The sequence below is a fragment of the Ruditapes philippinarum genome, unplaced genomic scaffold, assembly GCF_026571515.1.
Source record: "Ruditapes philippinarum isolate M1 unplaced genomic scaffold, ASM2657151v2 ctg3896_1_1_1_1, whole genome shotgun sequence".
Classification (NCBI taxonomy): Eukaryota; Metazoa; Mollusca; class Bivalvia; order Venerida; family Veneridae; genus Ruditapes; species Ruditapes philippinarum.
The window spans coordinates 215,144-240,095 of NW_026862953.1; the positions used below are offsets into that span (position 1 = coordinate 215,144).

At 32.6% G+C, this 24,952-nt stretch overlaps 2 protein-coding genes across 3 annotated transcripts in view; one reads left to right on the forward strand and one right to left on the reverse strand.

Moving 5' to 3' along the window:
* Positions 1–24,952, forward strand: part of LOC132720726 (uncharacterized) — a 41,335-nt gene that overhangs the window by 8,604 nt on the left and 7,779 nt on the right. The gene's annotated exons all lie outside the window — the stretch shown is intronic.
* Positions 2,990–15,119, reverse strand: LOC132720730 (zinc finger protein 862-like). Of its 2 annotated transcripts, XM_060704926.1 has the most exons (7): positions 15,096–15,119; positions 5,564–8,486; positions 4,994–5,223; positions 4,644–4,849; positions 4,212–4,335; positions 3,557–3,694; positions 2,990–3,386 (listed from the first exon to the last, which is right to left on the reverse strand). In XM_060704926.1, exons 2-7 carry the CDS (start codon positions 5,909–5,911, stop codon positions 3,194–3,196), a joined length of 1,239 nt encoding a protein of 412 aa, XP_060560909.1. In that variant the 5' UTR covers positions 5,912–8,486; positions 15,096–15,119; the 3' UTR covers positions 2,990–3,193. The 2 variants fall into 2 exon arrangements, with proteins under 2 accessions (XP_060560909.1, XP_060560908.1); XM_060704925.1 differs by lacking the exon at positions 15,096–15,119 and having other exon boundaries at positions 5,564–8,850.

Below are 24,952 nucleotides of genomic sequence, written 5' to 3' on the forward strand. Positions count from 1 at the left end.
AGTTCGGGATTGACCAGAGTAGTTGTACACTTGTGTAGATTTAAAATGTAAAAAGTTACTTGTGCGTTTTCCTTTCCCGTAAAATACGACACTTTTAAAGTGTCACTCTTGTGAAATTGACTTAAGATTTAACTTACACGATCAAGTGATCATGTTTTTTTTACACGATCAAGTGATCATGGTTTTAATTTCATTAATTATATCAAATTTACTGGAACGAAAATTAATGGTACACAAACAAATAGTTAAAAATTTGCTTAGAGACAACCATATTCTACGATCAAATAACAAAACAAATACAAAAAAAATCACGTTATTTAAAAAAAAAATTAGTATAGATTGTTCCAAAACATATTAAAACAAAACATAAAAAAACAATCATTGCTTTTACTATGCTGAAAATACAAATAAGAAAAAAACATAGACAGGAATTCAGAAAAAAATTAAACCGTAGTCTACCTTATTACGCTGTAACGCGTTGTACAACTGTTTCATAGATAATCACATCTTACTGCCTACATCTTACATAGTTTGAAGATTAACTAATGCATTGTGTGCATTGACCCTATACTCTGCATGCGATTGGCAGGTTAATAAAACCAAACAATATATGTCGTGGTTGAAAAGTGACAATAAATAGTTTTGGATAGGTTTATCAAAAGCAAAAACGAGTTAAAACAGCTGGCAAATTCATCCTATTTTTAATGAAAGCTCTAAAAAAAGTATTTAAAATTTTAAATGTGAAATATTGTGAAGTGAACAATTTTTTTTACAAAATTAGCTTGCAATCCACATAAATTACCAAAAAGGAGATCAAAATAAGCAAAAATAGCCCTAGGACCTTGCACTGTGTTAGTAAAACAGTAAGAGATATGGTGGTAAACACTGACATTACTGCAAAATTCAGTCCTTAATCATAACATGAAAATTATCATTTGTATATGTACTTGAATTTAAAACATTTTTTTTCTTTTCTACATTTTTATCAAGTTTAATTTTCTTGAATATTTTGGTTCATCTGGAGGCATGCCGCTTTTAGAGCCAATACCTTTATTAAAAAATAGTGGGCCTGATATTTATCTGGCTCGACTAAACCGACATAACAAGGGATGCATGCTGGTGAATTCAAAATTTATTTTTAGCTTGAGTATATGTAGAGCAGTGCTACTCACTCATGCATTGGCATCTGTACTATTCAGTTTTAGTGCAGCAATATAATTTTACTGTGATATTTCCTTTTTTTAACTTTTAACTTCAAATATTTTATATGTTCCTTATCATCACTCAGTCACATAATATGGGACCCAAGTTATTTTTCTCACTAAATATTGTAAACGGGGAACAGTCTTTCGGTTCGATATCACAGGACCGTTTGTGTAAATTAAACACAAGAAATGATAATAAAGGCAAATGTAAGTTTTATGAATTGTATTAAATATTTAAGTCATCATATTTCATAATTAACATACATATAAATAAATAAGGTAGGAGAAATAAAAGAAAATCGGAAAACTTCCGAGAAATGAAAACAACGGCTTACCGCAATGGTGGTCAGAGCGCTTCTGGTCTTTTATGACGTCAAACATTCACGCCCAAGTGTTCGTTCAAGTTTGACGTCATAAAGTGACGTCATAAACGTGTTAATTTACAGGACACTTGTTAATAACAATTAACATACAGAATGGGATAAATTTAAGTTGGCAAAAAGTGCCAAATGATTCCAAATACTTATTGTTCAGAAGCGTAATAATATTGCCTAACTTTAAACAAGAAAAGTGATCGTATAGTGTTTCAAAAGTGATTGTATAGTGTTTCAAAAGTGATTGTAAAGTATCAGTACTAGCATAATGGAATTTAAGATATCAGAAAATAAATAGAAATATAGTACTTATATAAAGTAAATTTGGTCATCTATTACACCCCCCCACCTTAGATTAATGTACATTGGTCAAAATGACCAAATAATGTGTAAGTTAAATAAATAACAGTTATGCAACACACCTCATTAGAGACTGCCTAACAATTAACAATAAATCCAAGTACACAAATAAAATTCAACAAGCATACAAGTTAACATTCATAAAATATTGCAGCTTAATACATTAACGTTTCACGACATCTAAAACGTCTATATTAACAACATCTCATATATACAAGATTAATTAAAATTTAAGTTAAGTAAATGTTCGAGTTCTTGCCTGTAGTTTAAATCACTTTGGGTTTATTAAATAATTTACTCTTCACAAAAGAGGAACAGTTCCATGTGACGCGATAAACAAATGTTTATATATAAAGTTTTAAGCCGTCTTTTTCTCTGTGGGCAGGGGTTTACTTAAGGTTTTGTCTTTCACTTGCCAAAATGGCAAGTAACTTTGAAGATCTACTTGCCCCCAGGAAAAGCAGGTTGCCCGATCCTAAATGTGAAGATTGTTAATAATCAAAGCAGAAATTATGGGTGAAAATAAGATTTATTGCAGAGCCTATCAACATATGCCTCATATAGAATGGATTTTATGATTGAATAGAAAATCAAGTCATCAACTATTTTATTTTGACAAAAACCCTAAAAAACTACAACAATAAGTTTTACTCAGGTAGATTAACAAATCATTCAATTAATTTAATTGTAAAATAGTCATAAATTCTCTATATGCTTTTTTTGCTAATTCACAACGGTCTTTATAGTCTAAACTTTTTTCAAACAGACTTTCATCATATTCATTATCATAAAAGTCACAGTCACTATTATATAGTAACTTTCTTCTACTTCTTCATCCATAACTATATCAATATTTGATTCTGTCTGAGTGGCTTTAGAAGAGAACACTGGAATAGGTGTGTCACTACCAACTTTCTTCTCTTGCTTCTCATAAATTTGAAAATTTGATTCATTGTTGTTCATATCAGAATTATTGTTAACTTCTTTGGTGCGATCAGATTCACCCTCTATTAAATCAGAACTTTTATTATCAACTTTGTTTTTTTATACTTATAATTTGTTTATCAGGTACATCTAGTTCTTCAGAAACACTACTATTCTCAAAGAATATTGATTCTTGTTCACATGTCAGATTGTCAACAACTGAACTCATCTGCTCTTCATTTTCACTTTCTAAGGTCACAACCATAAGTCCATCTTATTCCTCAGTGGCCGTTATAACACCTGATTTGACCGCTTCTCCAGTTCTGTCCTCTAGCTGTAAAGGATATAATTTGCTTTTGTTTCTTGTCTTGGCCTACGCAATACTGCTGCATTCCACAGATGAACTGCTTCAGTTGGATCATATTCATTTTCTGGCGCAGTCTCAAGAACTACCATCAGCTGGTTACTAAGGTTTGTGTCCAGTAGTTTATTTCTGGAGGCTGATTTTGTGTTTTTAAGGTAACTGAAAAAAAAAACACACACAAAAAAGACTATTAATAAAATTACATTTTAAACAGGTGACTTCAATCAAAGAATTATATCTATGATCCTATGGCATATACAGTTCTTTATGGTAAATTCAATTGCTTATTTCTATTTGTACAATGATGTAATGCAAAAATGAAAACTTACCTGAAACCTCTTTCAGCGTCTGCCGATGATGCTGGTATGGTATGAACTAAGTCTACAAGAGCTAGAACATTAGGACAACATTTTCCAAGTTTGGAGTTGACATCTACCCATGTTATGTTGTTTATTGGGCTTGTGAACCTACAAAAGCAAAAAATATCTAGAATTAAACACGCTCTTTCAAACCCTTTGTATGTCAATTTAAATTTCGATTTGCTTAAAAACTCTTTCTCATGATAATACAGTGCTAAATAAATGATTTGTTATTTATACAGTGCATATTATATATAAAAGATTTGTTATTGAATGTCATAGTATAAATTCACCAAATTAAATATGTACTAGGCTCATTTTAATAGTTAAAACATTTGATGCTGAATCTAACCAATTATATGTAATTCAAACTGAATATGTCTAATTTTAATACGAGAACACACAAAATGTGTATTGAAAAGCTGCATTACATTTTACGGGTCAAGATAAGTAGGTTATTTCTTTAAAAAACTGACAGTTTTTTTAACGATACTATGTATTCATACTGTATTTACCAATGGTGTGAAGAGTTAAAAACTTAACACATGTGTTCTGTGTAATATCTTTAAAAAGCCCTGTGTAGGAATTTACCATTTTTTAATATGAAATTTGAATCTTTAAGTACCTTGCTGGCATAAGCTGCTTTAATTTTGTACATTCATGTGCAATCTGATTAACATCTACACCACCATCTTCCAAAGCTGTACTAAAATGGTCAACAAGCTGATCTACTTCATCATCACCATAGTCTGAAAGAATAAAACACAAGTACTTAGTAGTAAATTTTAAAGTATAAGTAATGACTTAAAGTAAACTAAACCAGCCTGCCTAATCTCAGCAATATGATTAACAAATTTTATTTGCATACTTACAACTTTAAAAATACTTTAACACTTATTATCAGTTTTACAAATTCAAGCATTTACAAATATAAACTCAGCTGCAAACTTGTTAATCAAATATATTTTTTGTTGGAAATAAATGAAGTTTATTGTCAACACATATCTTTGATAGACTTAAATCATTCAATCTACTTCTAGATTTAGGGATTTCCTACCTATAAGATCTTTAGCATCACTAGGAAACAAGGATAGGTTAAATGTAGATACTGAGGCTAATATTCCTGGGTTGTCTGTGAATCGACGATGGAGAGATTCTACAATTGATGTCAGCAATTTGTGTCGAGCAGAAATAAAAGACCTATCATCTCCTGTAAGATCACAAGGTAGTAATTCCATAGCTTGTCGAAGTTTCAAACCATTTCTGAAAAAAATTCACATTAAAATAGTTTTTTAATCAATCTATTTTCAGTATAAACATGGCAATGAATTGCATGATAAATGACAGTATTAATTTTATAGATCAACAGTCTTTGTAAGTGAGATTTATCTTAAGTATCATGTTTACCTTTTTTTCATTTTTTCAAGACTAACTACAGCCATCTCAATTTCTGTTAACACCTCGGAAACACATGCTGCTTGTGACTGGAACATCTTGCTGACGGAAGAAAGTACTTCCAGTACATCAAGAAGGAAATGAAGCATCAACCATACAGATTTCGTCTTTGCGCAAGCATAGAAACCCTTTGCCTTGTTTCCCTTTTCTGTTCTACTCACAGATACATCTCTGTTCTGCAGCTAGAATAAAAAATAAATGTTGATGTAATTCTTATTATTAAGAATTATTAAAATATTACGTGTGAAACTGTTTATTTAATGTGTATGAAGTTTTTATATTTTAATTATTTGTACATTTAAGCCACTTTATGTAATTAAATGTTCATCACACACACACAATTTTTTTTTTAAATTATGTGGTATTTATATGCAAATCTTGTATCTTAATTAATAAAGCAATGAAAAAATTAATACTTTTGTATGATTTCAAATAAAGTTTGCTTAACTGTCTTTAGATTAATCTTTAATAAATTAATGATTGAATGCAAAATATAAAGTCACATAAAATTTTTATATGCACCTGTCCTAGATGGGTGACAAACATGTCATATCCCTTGAGAAGGTTCTCAACAGCTATTTTTAAATGACCAACCCATCTATTGCCGGAAACTCTAGTTGGATAAACCGTCTTTTTTCCAACTGCTTTGCTTGATTCTTTCAGTCCCGATCTTGAAACATTACTATTGCGATAGAAGTAGTATAAGTTTGTAAGAAACAACTCAACTTTGTTATACAAAGGGATTTGTGTTTTTATAGAGTCTTTAAATGAAAGTTCTAACTTATGACCATTACAGTGCACACCCACAATGAAAGGTCTGTTGACTGCTTCCCTCAAGCGCTGCACTGCTCCAGTTTTTGCTCCTAACATGGTGCTAGCACCATCGGTGCCAGTACCAACTAACTTGTCTTTATAGTTTACACTTTAATTTTTAAGTCCATTCTGCATCACCCCTAGACACATTTTTTATCAAAGAGAAATAGACCTCAACCTTTCCTTTATTACAAGTTCTAACATACACAATTTCTGCTTCCTGGTATGATGCATCAGTAGAGCCATCTGAAATGACCGATATAAATTTACTTTCAACAATATTTTTTCTAATTCTCTCCCGTGCTGCTTCTGCAATGTAACCCATGAATTCAGTAGCAGACCTGTTACTAAGGTAAGTTGTACCAATGTCTAAATTGTGAGCTTTGTTCAAATGACAAAGCTCAACATAGTCGGTGAATGGTCTACACTTTTTTGACAAATAATGAACGTTTCTGAATTTTATTTTCAACTGAGATATAGTTTTTTCATTCAATTTTGATAGTGCTTTAACTGCTTCCGAATTTTCCGGATCAAGTTTACTTTTTTCTTTTTTACATTCATACAATGAGAATTTGAGTCCTCGTGCGCTTTAATGGAATCTTTTCGAAAGAAATTTGTGCCTGTCACAAACGAACCGACTGTTTCAAATTTGTTACAAATTTTGCATCGCATTGTGCACGGCTTATAGTCATAAACCAACCATTCAAATTCCTTTAACCATGTTGCTTGGAACTTTCTCTGTCGTGCATCTTGTTCATATTTTCTTTTTCGTTCAATTTCTGATTGTTTCTTTGACGAGGGTATTTCTTTAATTGTTGTAGGTTTTTGAAAAATTGCAAAAAACTTTCGGCGTCTGACATTCATTGTTGTCCGCCATTTTGGAAGGAACGCCGATTGGAAAAAGTTTGACATAGTTTCATTGGTTGATAGCAGCCCAACTACCAATCAGAAACAGTTTAACATACGCGTGTTTGTCTATTAAACGAACGCAAAGAAAAGTATTATCGGAAAAGGATATCAGCGAAAAGATGGCACTACGAAAATTCACTTGCCCGCCGGGCAATTTGCTTTCAAATTTCACTTGCCCGCGGCGATTTCTACCCGACACGGGCAAGCGGCCGTCCACTTAAGAAAACCCCTGTGTGGGTGTGTTTGTCTTTCTTTTATCTTGTTCCGAACGTGGTATAGTATGGAAGACTTCCAAAGTTAAACAATTCGCAAGTGTACCAGATAAGAATTGGCAGGATTACGCTCTAAAACACATGAAATATTGTTTAGACATTTGGAGAAGAATACCAATAACAATTATAAACATGCTGGAATTGACGATTATATCCAAGAAGTAACCAGACACCTTGAAATGAATGAAATTTAATTATACATATATGCAAAAAAACGTTATCCAGTGCAGTGTGAAACAACTTTCTTCTGTTAATCTGGTCCTGGTATTTGGACAATTACATACAAAGCTACGGTAACCATGTCAACTCTAAAATAGGCAAACATTATGTAAGTTTCTAATAATTAGATTGTAACCACATCTCCTTAAAAGAGAGTAACATAAACATTAAAACAATTAACGTTGTTACAATCAATTAATGAATAATCAATTTATTTTAAATTTAAATTACATGTACACTTTCAAATAAAAGATCTTTACTGTACTAAATGTAACTTTCTGTATAATGATCAAAGCAAATAGCAAAAATTCATCGAGGCCCGAGCATAGAACTATTTATTTTTAATAATCCATTTGATAATATGTAAATATACAAATAGAAGTTATGTAGTTTATTTACACAAAATAAATAAACTATATACATTACAATTGACTGCAGTGTTCCAACCTGATAATGAAAATAAACAACATGGTATGGTAACACATAAAATACAGTTGTTAAAAGAACAACTTGTTTTACTTGTTTGACTGATTCTTTTTTTTCATCCAGTGCTTTAAGTTTTAATTTATCTTCTTCTGATAAAGATTCCAGTTTGTGCATTGCTTTCCCAAGGGGGCACTGTACTCAACAATAACATCAGTACAAAACGAAGTGAAATTATAGAGCCCTTCAAGTGTATCGGGGATAGCAGGTGCAGACAAAACTGGATATGTTGGTTCGACATGATCAAATGTACATGTGGGACTAGCAGGACCTGATGACTCTTGTAACTTATCAGACGTCAAATTGAGCGAAGTCGTAGGATTACAGACAGATACGGACTCCATGGGTTAATTAGAAGTATCTAGGTCTTCAAGGGCAGTAATTGTCCGTGAAGAAGGTTCCTTCATATTAACATATAAGAATGGCTGGAGACCAGCTCCAAGAGGAGGAAGAACATCTCCAGGAGGAATATACAATGAATTCAATAATTTTGAAGGTTTATTAAGTGACATATGATAAGAAAGGGCAGAACCAGAAAGAAAATGAACTCCCCTGAGATGTTTGACGAAACTATCCCTTCTGAGAAACTGAGGGGAACACCCTACACATAAGTTACACTTGTACTGCGAGCATGTCGGCCTATGCCTCTCCTCATAGTGGCGCTGATATCTTCTTATTGACCTTTGCTGAAAGTTGCATCATTTGACCTCACAGGGTTCGTCTTTATAGAATCCCGCACGTGACATTATCTAAAAAAAAACAAGATAAACAGCAGAAAAGTGTTAAAAAAATTGAAAACTTTAATTAGTATGCGACAATGTTGGAACAATTTCCAAGGCTGTGAAACAACTGGAAAATGACATTCCAAGATACTCGGTGTTCAATATATCTTAAACTTAAAGTGCCTATTAAATTCTTAATTGTTTTATTCATTGTATAACTTTGCTTAATATCATACTTATAACTTTATAACTTAATGTTAAATTACAACTTTTTGTTGTTGTTGTTTTTTGTAAGAGTAACAAGGATAACAGATTATTAAGTCATTAGCATAACATGCAAAATTTTATTAACATTTTTATTTGGTATACCATCTTATGTAAAGATGATGAGATAATGATTCATTTAACATGCAAATCTATTAACATTTTTATTTAGTATACCATCTTACGTCAAGATGATGAGATAATGATTCATTTAACATGCAAAATTCTATTAACATTTTTATTTAGTATACCATCTTATGTAATGATGATGAGATAATGATTCATTTAACATGCAAAATTCTATTAACATTTTTATTTAGTATACCATCTTATGTAAAGATGATGAGATAATGATTCATTTAACATGCAAAGTTCTAGTAACATTTTTATTTAGTATACCATCTTATGTAAAGATGATGAGATAATGATTCATTTAACATGCAAAATTCTATTAACATTTTTATTTAGTATACCATCTTATGTAAAGATCATGAGATAATGATTCATTTAACATGCAAAATTCTATTAACATTTTTATTTAATATACCATCTTATGTAAAGATGATGAGATAATGATTCATTTAACATGCAAAGTTCTAGTAACATTTTTATTTAGTATACCATCTTATGTAAAGATGATGAGATAATGATTCATTTAACATGCAAAATTCTATTAACATTTTTATTTAGTATACCATCTTATGTAAAGATGATGAGATAATGATTCATTTAACATGCAAAATTCTATTAACATTTTTATTTAATATACCATCTTATGTAAAGATGATGAGATAATGATTCATTTAACATGCACAATTCTATTAACATTTTTATTTAGTATATCATCTTATGTAAAGATGATGAGATAATGATTGATTTAATTAAATGCATGAACTAATTAGGTACATATTTCTCTACATAACAATTATTACAATTTATGCAATTAAATTTAGAAAAAACGACAGCTCTTAGATTTCTTCCAATAAACGTATTGGTGGTTTTGTCACACGTCCAGTTTTGGTTAATTTAATGTTTTGATGATCATGCATAATTTTTAAGAAGTTATCTGTTAGATCTTCATAATTTTCATTGAATCTGGTTGGACTTTCGGTTACATCGTTATCTAAATTTGATAACACAATTTGCCTTGGTATGGTTAACAATTCCCTATTTGGGTCATCTTGTTGTATCCAAGATGTAAGTCTGGAAGTATCTCCAAGGTATGGTTTAAGGTCATGAATGTGTACAATAATCATTGGGGCATCAAGAGCCTTTTGTATTTTTACTGTCACATCACATGGTTTACCTATAACCAAGTATGGTCCGGTCCAGCCTAAACCTAATTTGACATTTGCATTAGGCGGATACCATCTCCATACCCATGAGTTTACATCAATACTTTTAGTTTTCATATTTTGGTCATGATAATACTTTTGTCTCTTGAAAGAGCCAGTCAAGTTTTGTTGTGCAAATTCAAAAGCATGCTCACTGGCAGCTTGAACCCACTGTACATATTCTATAGGACACATACCATTATGATTTGGATCTCCGACCAAAATATCAATTGGTGCATTTATTTCTCTACCAAACAAATAAAGAAGGTGTACATTTTGTGCTATCCTGCACTTTAGTTCTGTATGCAAAAATAACATAGGGAAGATGGTAATCCCAGTCATTTCGGTTTGAATTGGCAAACATTGCCAACATTTGTTGCAATGTACGATTAAAACGTTCAATCATTCCATCAGACTGAGGATGGTAGGGGGTAGTGCGGGTCTTGTCTATATCTAATAATTTGCATAAGGCTTTGAAAAAATTTGATTCGAATTCTCGACCTTGATCCGTATGTATGCAATATAGGACACCATAACGACATATAAACTCGGTCACTAAAGTATCTGCAACAGTTTGTGCTGTATGATCTGCAATAGCATATGATTCTGTCCATTTTGTGAAATAGTCTCCTACAACCATTATATATGAATGACCACGGTCAGAAGTTGGTAAAGGGACAAGAATATCTATGGCAAAACGTTCCAATGGCAAACCGGATTGCACATTTTTCATTGGGGCCTTTCCTCGACCTGGGCCAGGTTTTCGCCTAGAACATAGATCACATTAATTGCACCACCTAGATACATCACTAGTAAGACTAGGCCAGTAAAACCTTGATTTAATGGCGTTCACAGTCTTGTCTCTACCAAAGTGTCCTGCAACTCTATTACTATATAATTGGTCAAAAATATATCTGCGGATATTGCTAGGGGTAACCAAAAGATTGACTTTACCTCCGATATCCTTATCAGAAATTTCATATAAAACCTCATTTACCAGGGTCAATTCATGCCATATATTGAGTAAAACTTTAGTACCATGGCTATATTTCGAAATAGATTGTAAGGATGGCTTTTCCTTGTCCGATTGCATTGCATGTATCAATGGACGTAACGTAGGGTCTTTTAATTGGAAATCTCTAAGCTGATCATTTTACCAAGTGTCAATCGATGTACTTACAAACTTTTCTGGTGAAATAAAACTAATTTTAGTTTGATTGTCTTTATTTGCTTTTTCGTGGCCTTTACTTGATTTTGATTTAGAATTAATATAAGAAGTCACGGGTTCGAATTCCGCACTTGGAACGATTTCAGTTGATAATGTACTTTTCTTTGCTTGGTTTCTAGTAAAAACAGAAATATTATTCTCTTCAATCGGGGTAACAGTCAGTACAATTTTCGCGCTTGCATTTTCAGTGTGCAATTCTACTAAGGGAATCAGCATTCCCGTGCAAACTTCCTTTTCTGTGCTCAATTTCAAAATCATATGTGTCTAAAATAGCTAGCCAGCGCGCAACAATACCCTCTGGCTCTTTGAAATTCTTTAACCATTTCAGTGAACTATGATCTGTACGTACTAGAAAAGGACTACCCCATAAATAATGTTTGAAATGACGGACGGAATGAACAACGGCTAGCAATTCCTTATAAGTAGTACAGTATTTGCGCTGAGACTTATTTAAGCTCTTACTTCCGTACGCAATTACCTTTTCCTCCCCATTTTGAACTTGTGATAAGATGGCACCCATACAGAAATTAGAACAATCTGTATCCAGAATAAAGCGTCCTGTTGTTGTAGGATACGCTAAAATTGGCGCCTCAATTAACTTTGACTTCAATGTTGTAAATGAATTTTCACATGCCTCAAACCAATGGAAACGGCTATTTTTATGCGTAAGTTGTGTAAGGGGTTATGCAATTGTGCTTAAATTTTCTACATAATTCTTGTAATAATTTGCAAGTCCAAGAAAACTTTTAACATAAGAAACAGACATCGGTTTTGGCCAATTTTTAACAGCATCTATTTTAGCTGGATCACAAGCCACCCCATCCCCAGATACTACATGGCCTAGATAAGCGACCTCCCTCTGAAATAATACACATTTCTTTGGTTTCAATTTTAAATTTGCTGACTTTTATCTGTCGCAGACAAGCGTTAAGTTTTCTAATGCTTTTTCAAATGTGTCGCCATACACAATTATGTCGTCCAAATATACCAGACAGCGTTCGAATCTCAGGCCACTTAGTGCAAGTTCCATTAGACGTTCGAATATGGCTGGACTGTTTGCTAGCCCAAATGGCATAAAATCAAAATGAAACAAGCCTCTGTGCGTCGCAAATGCAGTTTTATGTTTATCATCAGTATCCATGGCAACTTGCCAAAACCCACTAGCTAGGTCAAGAGTTCTAAACCAAGAAGAACCCGCCAATTGGTCAAGAGAATCAGAAATATTAGGCAAAGGATAGACATCTTTACGCGTAATATCATCTAACTTTCTATAATCTACACAGAATCTAACTGAATTATCTTTCTTTCGTACTAAGACAATAGGACTAGCAAAAGCAGAATTGCTTTCGGAATTTATACCATTTTCTAACATGTCATTTTTTCTTTATCAGCAATTTCACGTTGCGCAATAGGCAAACGTCTTGGAGGAAGCTTAATTGGACGGTTATCACCGGTGTCTATTGTATGTTTTTCTACATCAGTACAACCAAGTTTCCCATCAGGCCCTACAAAAATATCTTGGTAATTTATCAGAAAATTTCGCAATTGTTCAGATTGTGATTTCGAAAGATTTTCGCAAAACTTTTCATACATGGGCATTAAATGCCCCGGAAGTACATCATTTTCCATAGAAACGTTGAAACTTGTACCGTGTGAAACTACTTGCGCTGAAGAAATTTGAGATAAATTTGCTATTTCATAACCTTGTTTCAGTTTTACAGGCTCTGAATTTAAATTTAAAATAGAGAACACAACTTCTTTGTTGTTGCTTTCTACAAGAGACTTGGCTACAAATAGATCTTTACATTTACATTTACACGAAACTGAAACGCGAGTGCATACATTTGTATTTTCTCTTTTCAACTGCACTTTAAAATTTCTTATTTTAAGAATACCCTTGCCCCAACTAGTAGTAACATCAAATTTTTCTAGAAAGTCCTGGCCCAATAAACCATCAATTTTATCTAACTGGGCAACAACCGAATTGTGTTCAAACATACGACAGTTAATTTTAAGCTTGAGTTTACATTGTCCGAAGATATTCAATGGAGTACCGTCAGCACCTTTAAGCACAACATTGATTTTATTAAGCGTTGGCAAACTAGCGAAGAATTTATAACAGTCATAAGTCAAAATACTACAAGACGCACCAGAATCAATTAATAAATCCTTTTCACTACCATCTATAACACAGGTTAGAAACCAACAACCTTGTGAAATAGCTCTAACATTAACAGAAGGCCTTATGTTTGAATCACAATTAAAATTTTGCAAAAGGACTGGGATTTCGGCCTCAAACTCAGCCCGTTCTAGTTTAACGAATTTTGATTTGAGGTATTTTTTATTTCATTAGGAAGCGTACATGTAGACTGCGCTGGCGCATTGCCAAGGTTGTAATTATCTTGGTTGTAAACAGATCTATTCTGTTTTAACGGACAGTAGGTACTAATGTGACCCTCTTCGTGACAATTATAACATACTCTTTGACGGCGAGCGGATCTATTGTCTTTTATTACTAGTATTACCTGACATTTTATTGACAGAAAGGGAATCAATTTTATCACTTAGAGTAGAGACAAGTTTCTCTAGCGATGTTTGAGTATTTACATCTTGATTTTGTACGGGACGGATATATTCTTCATTACTAATCTTACAAGTAGTAAACGAGTCAAATGCCTCAAATTCTGTTGCAAGAGAAATGGCACTATCTAATGAAGACGGATGTCCGAATTGCACGTGGCGCCTGAGTTCTGACCTATTTAATCCCTCAATAAATTGATCTACACTTAAGGTTTCTAATGTTTTGTGCGGCATGTCGGGGAAAGCTTTTATACCGAGACGCTTTAAATTATAACTATATTCAGCAGGGGATTCTTGCTTATTTCGTCTCTTATTTCTAAATTCAAACTTATAACTGGAGGTTCTTTCACTTGGGTGGAAACGTTTATTGAGAGCTTCTCTCAGACAAGAGTAATGGCTCAACTCTGTTTGAGACAATTCTTCCAAAACAAATTGTGCACGGCCTCTGAGGCAAATTGCCAAGTTTTGGGCTTTGTCAAGTTCAGACCACCTGTTGTAATTTGCGACCTGTTCAAAATGGCTAATAAACAAGCCAAAGTCAGATTCGCCATTGAATTTATCTGTCTTTCTTTCTCTACGACGAGGCAAGTTCTCATATTGGCGATAGCCAAGATTTAGTGGCGTTATACCTTCATTAAAATCTATCGATTGATTTTGGTTTATTACGTCACAATGATGACGTGTACTGTTTACATTAGTGTCGTAGCCATTTTGACAGCTAGATGTACTATTCATTGACATTGCTGTTTGTGGGATTGTAGAGGCATCGTGCCAAATATCCGGCAAGGTTTGCTCTGTTCCATTAAAATCAAATTTTCTTTTTGGAGTAAGCAATACGGATTAACTGGAGTTACCTTTCCATGGCGTGAGAAAGTCAAGCAAACTTTTGAACATAATTATTGAAGTACAAACTAGTAAAATAAATACGGAAAAATACTGATGGTAAATTTATATGAACAGTACACTACTATGATAATAATATATAAATGCACAAACGATCCTGGTCAATGTGCACCAAAGAAAACGGGGAACAGTCTTTCGGTTCGATATCACAGGACCGTTTGTGTAAATTAAACACAAGAAATGATAATAAAGGCAAATGTAAGTTTTATGAATTGTATTAAATATTTAAGTCATCATATTTCATAATTAACATACATATAAAATAAATAAGGCAGGGGAAATAAAATAAAATCGGAAAACTTCCGAGAAATGAAAACAACGGCTTACCGCAATGGTGGTCAGAGCGCTTCTGGTCTTTTATGACGTCAAACTTCACGCCCAAGTGTTCGTTCAAGTTTGACGTCATAAAGTGACGTCATAAACGTGTTAATTAACAGGACACTTGTTAATAGCAATTAACATACAGAATGGGATAAATTTAAGTTGGCAAAAAGTGCCATTCCAAATACTTATTGTTTAGAAGCGTAATAATATTGCCTAACATTAAACAAGAAAAGTGATCGTATAGTGTTTCAAAAGTGATCGTATAGTGTTTCAAAAGTGATTGTAAAGTATCAGTACTATGTTACGAGCCAGGCGTAACGAGAAAGAAAAGCCAGCAACAAACCTGTAACAATAACAAATATATTACAGAAAAATTATTAAAGAAAAATAAAATAACAAATATGTTTACAAATACCTGAAGTCCAAATAAAAATGTAAATTACAAATGTCTAGTCTGATCCTGGAATGATCCTTTTTGAATAGCACAGTTAAATCCAAGTTAAATCCAAGAACACTTTAGAATAAATTCCCACAATAAAATCCACAAGAATAATTAATAATCCAAGCTCCAATAAATCACTTAATTTCCAAGTTGAATAATACTCCAAATATATTGATGACTTAAAAGATTACTGATGACTAAAAAGGTGAAGGTAATGAAAAATGTCAATTTATATATATTAACTAAGAAAATTCCAGAAAGGTCTATTATGTTCTCAAGTAATCATAATCTAGCAACTTCAACAATAAAGAACATTCCAGAAGTTTCTATCTAAATATAATGCATGAGTTTTCTACAACAGTTAAGAAAGTTCTAGTACATACATGTAGTTAATGTTCTAAAAATAGAACAATGATAATATTGGAAATACCAACTGGTCATATATAAAATATATACATGTTATAAGTTGCATACATAACACTTCCCCTCTTCAAGAAAAAGAAATATTAATGAAATGAATATTTCTTTTACATAAGTTCAAACAATGTAACTTACAAATAACATAGGAGAAATGTTAAACAATTTTATACATTCATATATATGTGTATTACAAACAATAGCAGACAACAACAAAAAAATAACCAATCATATCATATAAATGCTATTACAAACAATAGCAAACAACAACAACAAAAAATAACCAATCATATCATATACATGTAAATGTTAAATTTAAAATACTGCAAATAACAGTTTTAGACACGTGAAAGTGCATCAAGGATCAAATTATCTTTCCCTTTAATGTGTCTAATGTCAAGACTATATTCTTGCAAAAATAAGCTCCACCTAAACAACCTTTGATTTTTGTTTTTAAGTTTATGCAAGAAAGTGAGGGGATTGTGATCACTACAGACAACAACAGGCAACTTTGAAGAAGTTAGATAAACTTCAAAATGCTAAATAGCAAGAATAAGAGCAAGACAGTCTTTCTCTATTGTAGAGTAATTTTTCTGATGTTCATTAAACTTTTTAGAAAAGTAACAAACGGGATGGTCAACACCATTGTTGTCTTCTTGGATCAACACACTTCCAGCACCTATGTCACTAGCATCTACAGCTAACTTAAAGTTTTTATTTAAAAATGGTGCCAGAGAACTGGTGCACTCTTAAGTATGGCTTTAAGGCTGTCAAATGCCATTTGACACTTGTCATTCCAAATGAATTTGTTTCTTTTCTTCAGCAAATTTGTCAATGGTTCTGCAATAACCGAAAAATTATTACAAAATTTACGATAATACCCTGCCATACCAAGAAATCGCATCAGTTGTCTTTTACAAGTAGGCACAGGAAATTCAGAGATAGCTTTGACCTAAGCTTCTATTGCTTTTACTTTACCCTGTCCCACTACATGTCCTAAAAATGTTAAAATTGCATGACAAAAATCACTTTTTGCAAGAATAACTGTCAATTTAGCATCACTAAGTCGGTCGAAGAATGCTCTTATAGTTTTGAGATGTTCCTCCCATTCATCAGAGTAGATGATTGCGTCATCAATGTATGCGTCACATCCGTGTAGCCCAGATATTACCATGTTTATAAGTCTCTGAAAAGTTGCTGGTGAGTTTTTCATACCAAAGGGCATAACTTTATATTGATATAAGCCGTCTGGTGTTACAAAGGCTGATATTTCTTTAGCTCTATCAGTAAGTGGAACTTGCCAAGAATCCTTTTAGAAGATCAAACTTTGTTACATACTTTGCTTTTCCAATTTGTCAATACAGTCATCAATTCTTGGTATAGGAAATGAATCAGTTTTTGTTACAGAGTTCACTTTACGATAATCTGTACACATTCTATATGTTCCATTTGGTTTTGGTACCAGAATACATGGAGAGCTGTAACTGCTTTGACTTGGTTCAATAAAGTCATTATCCAATAAATACTGAACTTCTTGTCTTAGGTACTTTTGTTTTACAGGATTTGTTCTATATGGATGTTGTTTTATTGGTTCAGAGTTTTCAAGAATGACGTCATGATGTTATTTTGTCAGTCCGTGTGGGAATATCAGGAAATAAGTGTTCATATTCATAAATAAGCTGTTTCAGTTCATCTCGTTTCGACGGTTCTAAAGTGAGCAAGTTTTTTCATCCAGATTTTTCAGAATATCAGAGTTTTCAAGCTTTGCTGAACCAGGATCAGACTTTTCAAAATTTTCGTAACTATTTGATTCAACTGAACATTGATTTTGTGGAACAGAGTTTACAACAGATATAGGTTTATTAATTGTGCTATCTCTGTCAAAATATTCTTTTAACATATTTATGTGACACATTTGTTTTTGCTTTCGCCTCCCAGGAGTATTAATAATATAATTAAGGTCACTGACTGTCTTTTCAATAGTATAAGGACCAAAGTATCTTGCTTGTAATGGTTTTCCAGGTATAGGTAAAAGAGCAAGTACTCTATCACCAGGGTTAAAACTTCTTTCTTGAGCATTCTCATCATACCTTGATTTCATTTTACTTTGTGTTGATTTTAAATTAATCCTAGCTAACTCACATGCATTAGTCAACCTATTTCAAAAATCTGATACATACTGAAGCAAATTTAAAGATATGTCATCTTCAGACAGGAATTTCTCTTTTAGAAGTTTTAAGGGTCCTCGGACAGTGTGACCAAATACTAATTCAAAAAGGGCTGAAAGCCAAGAGATTCCTGAACAGATTCTCTTTACAGCAAGTAACAATAAATGGATGCCTTCGTCCCAGTCTTTTTCAGTGTCAAAACAATATGACCTTAACATATTTTTCAGAGTCTGGGTGAAATCTTTCTAATGCACCTTGACTTTCAGGGTGATAGGCTGAAGACCTATATTGAGTAATTCCTAACTCATGCATGACCTGCTGGAAAATACCAGACATAAAATTTGACCCCCTTGATCAGACTGTATTGATTTAGGTTAACCAACAAATGTGAAAAATTTCACAAGAGCTTTGACAATAGTTTTGGCTTTAATATTTCGTAAAGGAATAGCTTCAGGGAAGCGCGTAGAAGCACACATAATAGTTAATAAGTACTGAGAACCTGATTTAGTTTTTGGTAATGGACCTACGCAGTCAATAATAACTCTACTAAAAGGTTCATCAAATGCAGGAATAGGCTGTAAATGAGCTTTAGGTATTATCTGGTTAGGTTTTCCAATCATCTGACAAGTATGACAAGATTTACAGTACCTAGAAACATCTGCTTTAAGGCCAGGTCAATAAAAATGATTGAGAATTTTATGGTAGGTTTTATTAACACCTAAATGACCTGCCATGGGTGTTTCATGAGCCAATATTAATATTTCCTGGCGATATGATTTAGGGACCACAATTTGGTGATTAACAGTCCACTCCTCTTCAGCAGGGACATTGGGTGGTCGCCATTTTCTCATTAAAATCCCATTCTTTTCATAATAACAAACAGGGACTTGTAAAAATGGGTATGCAGTGCGTTTTTTTATTTTTTGTTGTGTGTGCTGCACTTGCACCTTCCTTACAGACTAGTTAGGACGTGTGTTTAAATGTGCGGGCCAACAGGTATAACAATGCTGTGCAGACAAAATTGAAGTATAACCAAGCAGAGACATTGTCTTGATCTTTCAAAATAAAAGGCTTCAAAGGTGGTTAAAAGGGGGCCATGGCAGTGAATGACCTACAAAGTGGCGTAAACATGGTCCAACTATCTTAGAAGATAGTTATTAAAACTTTGACGTTAGACTTTAGACATTAGAACTTAGACATAAGAACTTAGTTATTGCGAATTAGTTATTTACTTCTTCGGAGTTAGCTTTTATGTCTTGGGAAATTCAAAATTACTAAGACAAAAAGCCCTTATGGAATTCCGTAGTTTCGTGATTGCATTCATAATTATCAATTATAAATTATGTTATTGGTTAATTATTAATTACATTAATTTTATTGATAAAATTACTGCACGAATGATTGATAGTGTGACCTGCTCTTTGCTTCAAATTGGGACCATCAAGGAATGTAAAGACACAATATATTCTTACAACGTCAAATTGGCAGGGTACCGAATGATAATTATCAAGCAAATGTTTGCAATACTGCTATACAACTAGATGTAAAGCATGCAAAAAATGGATGAATCTATAATGATTTCATAACAGCCGCATGTCATAATTGTTATAAATCAAATCCCAGATAGCAGAAGAATTTTAATTATGCCGTAAGTTTTTTTCTTCTATTATTCTGTCTGCCTTTTGGTCAGAAGAACGATATCAACAGAATATTACACCAATCATTTGCACTTGCGCCTGTCTTTCAGACTAATGTTTAAATGTGCGGGTTAACGGGTATAACAATGCAGTCAAACAAAATAAGGCGAAGACCTTGTCTCGATCGACCGAAATAAAGGGCTTGTAATAGGTGGTCCAAAGGGGGCCTAGGCAGTGAAAGACCTACTAAATTGCCCAAACGTGGCCCGACTATCTTAGAACTTAGACATTAAAACTAAGACATAAGAACATAGACATTATAACTTAGCTATTACAGCTTAGACATTAGAACTTATACATTAGAACTTAGCCATTTCACCTTAGACATCAGAACTTAGACAGTAGAACTTAGACATAAGAACTTAGACAAAAGAACTTAGACATTAAAACTTAGTTTTAGTTATTATATTACTTAAAAAATTAGTTTTGAAAGACCTCAAGGAATGAAACATAAATCCATTCTCATACATAAAACTTTATTCAAGTAACTACAAAATATGATACAAAACGCTTATCTCATTAATCACTAAATTGATAATCACAAATTCGACAGAACTTGTCGATGTTATAACCAATTTCTGGATTCAAAAAAATAGTTAATACTTCATTTCTATTAGAATTATATTAATGGTAAAGATCAATGTTATCTGAAGGTCAACATCAACTTTTCATAGACAAAAAAGAAGTGCGTATGATCTCAGGGATACCATGAGCCAAAAAAGGTCACGAAAAGCTAAAGTTATTGTAAAATTTAATGAAATCAATGGCCAGTTCATGTGAATATAAGCCAAAACAGTTCAAGAAATACTCAATTTTACAAACCGTAGTAATTTAGAATTTCAACTATGTACTTACTTATTTAATTTATTTTGATATATTTTCTTTCAATGAAGAAAAGATTTGTCTGTTTCAATTTCAGTCTATATTGTTTGTCTGGTGTGTATTTTTGAGGTTTTGTAAAGTTCGTTCGACATGACGATGTGTGAAGATTTAGTAAGAACCCAACCATTACAGAAGTATTTGGTGGCTCTGTAATTCTTAGCATATCATTTGTCTTTTCTAACTCCATTTCGTTTGTGTTCAATCTATAACAGTTAACAATTTAGACATGAATTACATAACTTACCATGAGATATTGTGATTTGCATTTTCCTTTTTATAACAAGCAGCATTTTATGATATTAAATATTTAACATAAGCTTATGTTACATTTATTAATTTACCATTTTGCTCAAATTCACACATAACCATCCTAGTGGTAAGAAATTCCTTTTGACCTTTTTAACTTGAGAATGACAAGCTTTTGACCTTTTTAGTTTGGATCCACACGTAACAATTCTTGACCACTTTAACTGTGAATATACGACCTTAACCACCTGTAGATGACCATGATCTTAGACATTATTATTTTATTACCAACATTATTTATAAAACAAGAAACTGGTTGAACCGGGTGATCCTCCTGAATTGGTTTTGAACACAGGAAAGTATACCTGTTGTAGTGTCTGAGTTATGTCACAAAGTTCAAAGAGTAAAAATGAACAAAGGGCAATAACTCCAAAATTAGACAAGGCAGAGTTCCGTTTTTTCTTGCGCTGCACCTCTACCCAGTTACAAAGTTTCATGTCATGTTGATGTCTCTTAAAGGTTTAGAGATATGTCCCAGACGAAGTTCAAAGTGTAAAAATAAACAAATGGCAATAACTCGAATATTATGGCAGTACAGAGTTATGTTTTTTGCAGTGAACCTCTATCCAATGAGATCTATCTACCTACAAAGTTTCATGTTGATATATCTTATAGTTTTAAAGTAATGACCCGGACAAGGTTCAAAGTGTAGAAATGAACAAAGGGCAATAACTCCAATATTAGGCAAGATAGAGTTTTCTTTGCACTGAACTTCTACTTAATGAGATCTATTTTTCTACAAAGTTTCATGTTGATATCTCTTATAGTTTTAGAGGTATGTCCCGGACAATGTTCAAAATGTAAAAATGAACAAAGGGCAATTACTCCATCATTAGGCCAGATAGAGTTATGGTTCTTTTGGACTGCACTTCTACCCAATGAGATCTATCTACATACAAAGTTTTATGTTGTTACCTATTATAGTTTTAGAGGTATGTCTCGGACAATTTTAAAAGTGTAAAAAAATGAACAAAGGGCAATAACTCCAAAATTATGCAAGACAGAGTGATGACTTTTTTTAATATTGCACTTCTACTGAATGAGATATATCTACCTACAAAGTTTCATGTTGATATCTCATGTACTTTTAGAGTTATGTCCCAGTCAAAGTTCAAAATGTAAAAATGAACAAAGGGCAACAATTCGACAATTAGGCAGGCAGACTTACGGTTCTTTGGCATTGCAAACCTACTGAATGAGATCTGCAAAGTTTCATGTTGATAACTCTTATAGTTTTAGAGTTATGTTCCGGACATAGTTCAAAGTGTAAAAATAAACAAAGGCCAATAATTCAAGTATTAGGCAGGCAGAGTTACGGTTCTTGTGCACTGCACATCTACTCAATGAGATATTTCTACCTACAAAGTTTTATGTTGATATCTCTCATAGTTTTAGAGTTATGTCCCGGACAATGTTTAAAGTGTACTCAATGAGATCTATCTACCTACAAAGTTTCATGTTGATACCTCTTGTTGATTCAAAGTTATGTCCCGGACAGGAAAAGCTGACGGACGGAAGGAGTGACGGACAAAGCGGCAACTATATGCTCACACTTCGAGGAGCATAAAAAATTGAAACAGCTAACAGAAGGAAACATAACTCCGTTCTCATACATAAAACTCTATTCAAGTTACAGTAAACTGCAAAAAATGATACAAGACACTTATCCCATTTATTACAAAAAAAAGGATATCACAATCTAAGTTCTGTTACAATAATACTAATGGTAAAGATCAATGATATCTGTAAGTCAACATAAACTATTCTTAGAAAAAAAAGAAATGTGTTTGATCTCAGGGATTTCTATCGTGAACTAAATAGGTCAAGAAACGATAAAGTTATGGTGGAATTCAATAAAAACTATGATGAGTATAAGTGAATATGAACCATAACAGTTCATGGAGAATACTCAATTTTTGTAAATGTGATAAATAAATATTATTGAAGATCATGTTCATCTTTAGCTCAAGGCTATATGTTCATTGTTAAGGTATTAGCACCCTAATGCATTACCTCCGCTTTGAAGAGTATTCAAATAGGCTAGAACTACTGTTAACTACATTGAAAATGAGGGCCATGGGTTCAATCCCCATAAGGGTCAACTTTTTTTTTCTTTCTTTTTTTTTTTAACATTATTTATGTATCTCTCATGTTCAATTTGGAAAGAAAAAAGTGTTTAATTTTGATTTTTTAATTTATATAGGTATTTATTGGCTAAATTGTGCTAAATTTAGTAATAAATATGGTACCTGATATTTTCAAAGTGTAATATAATCAAAACTAGACGGTAAAAGTATTTCATATTTTACAAGATCAACCAATATACTATTTTAAAATTTTAGAGACACTTTGAAAACAGGCACCCATTTGGGTAAATTTTAAGAATTTTTTAAATTAGGCTCCCTAAGTAGAAAATTGGTCAGACACGTGGTAAAAATGGGCGGTGTAGGGTAACATTTTTATACAGATTTCATAAATTTTAAGTAGAACCCCTAATTTTGCTTATTTGGATTGTTAGCTGAATGGTACTATTTGTTTCTTACCAAAAATTAATGGGAAAACATTTTTCATTAGAATGTTATTGCAGATTATTTAAAGGTTCCTACTTTCTAAAAAAGGGCCCTCATAACATCCTAGCTTGAGTTCAGAATAGTGGCCATAACTTTATTTCCGTACGGTAAACTTTGTTTAAATTTTGCATACAGGTGTACTTTAAGGTAAACATCTGACTTATGATGTCAATCTTTTAGTTCCTGATAGTGCCTATTAGGGTCCTAATACCTTAAAGTAAATATTTAGAGTAGTCAAAAATTTTACGTGTGAATTCAGACTAAAAGCTTGTTTTTCTCAAGAAATGTTGAGTTTAATCAAATTAATGGCAAAAGCCTAAAAATGAAAAGTTCGAAAGGAAATCCTTACCATTAGGATGGTTATGTGTGCATATTAATCAAATGATAATGTAACATAAGCTTATGTTTAAATACTTATAATAAAGTGGTGCAAAAAGTTGAATTGAAAATGCAACTCACAATACATCATGCTAAGATACGCTATTCACGGATGATATGCTAAGAATTATTCTGAAGAAATAAAATGGAAATATAGAGCCCCCTTGTACTTTTGTAATGGCATCTTAATTTATGAAGCTTTTTCATGTCTTCATGTCGAAAGAACTTTTCAAAACCTAAAAAATACACACCAAACGATATAAAGTAAAACTGAAACAGGTAAATCTTATCTACATTGAAAAAAGATATCAAATGAATAATCATATCATGTTTTTTAAAAAAACACATCATACACAGTTTGTAAACCTGTAAAATAAAGTCATTCTTAATATGAAAATCTAACAAAATTAATAGTTAAACATTAAGTGCATTTCTAACAAATTTCCCTTCTATACAAGAAATACCAAGCCAAGGCTGATAAATGTACGATTGATGTTCTTGTAAGATGAAATAAAACATCAAAAAAAAAAAGTTAACATAATAATTATTTTTAAATGTTTTGATAAATTTGAAGAAAATATCATATCGTTTCTTTATCCGTCAGTTATAGCCAAAACATACATGCACATTAACTTGAAATTAAGACCAGAACAATGAACTTAGAACTAAGATATACATTCATGCAAAATGCCTTTTTCGTTTAATGTGCCACGGTAGTATGACGCTATCGATGCGGGCGCGTCGTTGCTCCTTGATACCCGTTGATCGCTCCGTTGATGCAGAATCCATATGTCTTTAACATTTCGTAACCATTTATATGCCACACAAAGTAGAACCTATCGATAGATATCTTCGCCGAGATAAACGGTGTACTTTGTGTTCATTAGTTCCTTCGGAATAACTGTTTGTGGCATAAGCCTAAACACAGAATCTTTAGACATTGCAACCTGTTGTCAGTTTCCAATTTGTGTTATATATTGACCAAAACCTACACACTTGG

What these genes read in the sequence shown, in the direction of transcription:
- LOC132720730 (XM_060704926.1), bottom strand. Translation starts at nt 5,911, where the DNA reads ATGTTAGGAGCAAAAACTGGAGCAGTGCAGCGCTTGAGGGAAGCAGTC. An exon ending in TTGTCACCCATCTAGGACAG is followed by an intron (nt 5,224 to 5,563) that starts GTGCATATAAAA and finishes TTTTTATTCTAG; the next exon opens with CTGCAGAACAGAGATGTATC. An exon ending in CTTGAAAAAATGAAAAAAAG is followed by an intron (nt 4,850 to 4,993) that starts GTAAACATGATA and finishes AATTTTTTTCAG; the next exon opens with AAATGGTTTGAAACTTCGAC.